General features: G+C 55.6%; 2 protein-coding genes across 2 annotated transcripts; both read right to left on the reverse strand.

Moving 5' to 3' along the window:
• Positions 1–58: 58 nt before the first annotated feature.
• Positions 59–1,407, reverse strand: PTSG_11515 (uncharacterized protein; the record flags this gene model as incomplete). Its single annotated transcript, XM_004987393.1, has 5 exons — positions 59–189; positions 396–494; positions 674–762; positions 911–1,025; positions 1,312–1,407. Coding segments are annotated over 5 exons (530 nt in total), but the record flags the coding sequence as incomplete, so codon positions are not given.
• A 758-nt stretch (positions 1,408–2,165) lies between these two features.
• Positions 2,166–2,839, reverse strand: PTSG_13227 (uncharacterized protein). The gene has a single exon (XM_004987394.1). It carries the CDS (start codon positions 2,805–2,807, stop codon positions 2,244–2,246), a length of 564 nt encoding a protein of 187 aa, XP_004987451.1. The 5' UTR covers positions 2,808–2,839; the 3' UTR covers positions 2,166–2,243.
• Between the last annotated feature and the right edge of the window lie 211 nt (positions 2,840–3,050).

Consider the following 3,050-nt stretch of genomic DNA (forward strand, 5'->3'; position numbering starts at 1 on the left):
ACACACACACACACACACACACGCGCGCACACACACACACACACATGACATGGCGCACCTGCGCTTCATGGGCGAGAGGTGGGACGGCCCCGAAGTTGTGATTTTGTGCTGGGGAGGTGGCGACGCTGTTCGCACAGCCGCTGCAGGTGCTGCTGCCGTGCTGCCTTGCGGCATGGATATCACGCTCGCCTGCACGAACCAGAAGCACGCCCAAGGCGCGCACGTGAGTAAAACGGCAAGGAAAGCAAGTCCAACAGCTTCAACACAAAGCGCAACCGTCAACACAAGGGCGGTGTCGCAATCCTTCTTTTCCCGACACACACATGCACACACACACACACACACACACACACACACACACACACACACACACACACACACACACACACACCAACCTCCTTTGGTTTCCCTCGCTTGGCCAGGATGGGTTGCAAGAGCTCTCTGGCCTCCTTAGCCACTGGCGACATGTTGTGTGCATCCGGCACCATCACGGCCTATCATCGTCACCAGCACAAGCGCAAGCACACGGGTGCAGTGAGACAGGCATGTGAGCTCGGTTGCTGAAGATGAACAAAAAAAAGGCACAGCAAGGGGCTGATGCAAGGCGTCGCCTGCACATGGGATCAGGCGTTGGCAGGGCGCGTGCAGTTGTTCAGCGCATGGAAGAACCCACATGGCATTGTGGACATTTGAGGTCTGCGTCTGCCAGTGACGCGGCATGGCTCAGCACGTAGTTTTTGATGCATCTGATGTGAAACACATCTGCCACAGCGAACGACAAGGTGACCACCAGCAGGGTGACACGCAGGGAAACAACAGGACACACACGCATACCCACACATTCACACACACGCACACACGCACGCACACGCACACACGCACGCACGCACACACACACATGGGCACACACCGTAGCAAGGTAATCTGATGGTGTCTTCGCCGTTGTCGATTTCTTGTTGACACAAGGTGCACTTTGTGGTGAAATCGGCATCCTGAAGCCACTGCAAGTACGACTTGATCATGCACTGTTGTCACATACACAACAAAACGAGACACGTTAATGTCACATAGTAAGTGGCAGAAAAGTGGCATACAGCATGTACATGCCACCCACAGGTACGCCAGCATGTGGTGTGAGCTGCGCAGCGTGCCGTGTGAAGCAAGTCGCAGCCAGCAAGCACGCAACAACCAAAATAACGGCCAGCAAAGTCTGTATCTCGTCGCCTCGTGTTGTGGAAAAGCGATCACCTATTCTCGCAAGCTCACAACCCCCCCCCCCCCCAACACACGCACATACACGAAGGCACTAACTTTTCTGTGGTCCTTGACGATGCAGTTCTCGCACACGTTCTCTGTGTGCTGGAAGCAGAACAGCGAGGTCACCACCCGGCACTTGCACAGCCCCATTGTCGCTGCTCGCCTTCACCAGCCGCTCGCTTGTTGGCAGTGGCTGTGGCAAAAAAAATTAGCGGTTATTCTTGGAGCACGATTCGATGGCATTGTAACAAGCATCGTCAACGAGAACAGCGCCAGCACCACAACAACGTGCCACCACCCACCAACAGCACCCCCTCCCCAAGCAATCAACACCACCAATCCGCTGTTGTAACTGTAACTGTAATGCCACGCATCAGGTGAACGTGAAGAACAAAGAAGAGGGGGGCGTGCAAACTGTGGACGCCAGCAAAGAGCAAGAAGCCAGAAACGGCTTCGTCAATAACAAAACGCGCACGCATGGACGCATGTGCGCACGCAGCGGCGATGTAACAAGGAGAAAAACAAAGGGGGTTAAGTCAATGAGGCCCCGATAACGAACAGGATTAGGATTAACAATCACATCTCACGCCGCACAAGAGCAAGAGAACAAATGGCGGGAAAAACAGGAAAGCAGTGCATAATGTAACAGGAGGGAGTGCGCAACAACGGAACGACAGCGCGACAAAGTAGTGAAACGGTGCTGCGGTCGCAGACGTAACGTCGAAGAAACCACTAGCATGACACACAGTGCGGGAAAGAGAGAGAAAGGCGCGCATCATCATCCACACACACAATCACACCACACACACAATCACACACGCACAAACGCACACACAATTACACAAACACACACGCACACACAATCACAAACGCACAAACGCACACACAATCACAAACGCACACACAATCACACATGCACAAACGCACACACAATCACACAATCACACACGCACAGATGCATCACAACGACACCCCCTTCCAACACGTCAGATGGGGGTTTCACCAACGCTGCCCAAATCAATCACGGGGCCGCGTGGGCGTGCAGCGGGGTCGTCGGCAAGAGACACGACAGCGCTGGGCGGGGCAGGGCTGTCAGGGGTGGGTGGCCTGACACGAGCCGGCTGCGGATCGCTGGTCTTGGAGCCCGGTTGAAAGAATGGCAGCGTGTACAGCAGGTCCATGAGCGTGTGCTCTGCCTTGGGCTTCGTGGCAACGCCCAGCTGTGCCTCAATGGCATCCAGGCGGCCCTCCAGCTCGCTGCTCGCCGGGCGCGCTTTGATCGGCCCCTGCAGGCAGTTGTTCACGAGATCATACAGCGTAGCGGGCATGGGCGGCAACAGAAGGTAGGGCTGCCCCCTCTTGAAACAGTGCTCCAGGTGGTTAGGCCAGTACTTTGTGTCCTGGGCCTTTGCTTGCTGCTCCTCGGGGGAGAGGGAGGAGTCAATGTAGTCAAACACGCCGTCTGGCATAATCGTGCGCTGGCGGCCATCCCACATCTGCACAATCAGCACGCCAAACGCCCACACGTCTGTCTTTTGATTCACGCGCATCCAGCCGGCAATCTCCTTGGGCCCGTTCAGGCCTGGAGGCGGCACAGTCAACAAGAGGTTTGAAGAAGGGAGGGAGGGTAAGGAGGGTGTGAGCAGAAGATCGGAGGTGGAGAAGGCTTGCACGCGCAGTGCAAACCGTCCGTCACACACACACACACACACACACACACACACACACACACACACACACACACACACACACACACACACACACACACACACACAACAACAACACACACACAC

The sequence above is a fragment of the Salpingoeca rosetta genome (genome assembly GCF_000188695.1).
Source record: "Salpingoeca rosetta unplaced genomic scaffold supercont1.141, whole genome shotgun sequence".
NCBI lineage: Eukaryota > Choanoflagellata > Craspedida > Salpingoecidae > Salpingoeca > Salpingoeca rosetta.

Coding starts and splice junctions, on each gene's coding strand:
- PTSG_13227 (XM_004987394.1), bottom strand. CDS start 2,807: ATGCGCGTGAATCAAAAGACAGACGTGTGGGCGTTTGGCGTGCTGATT.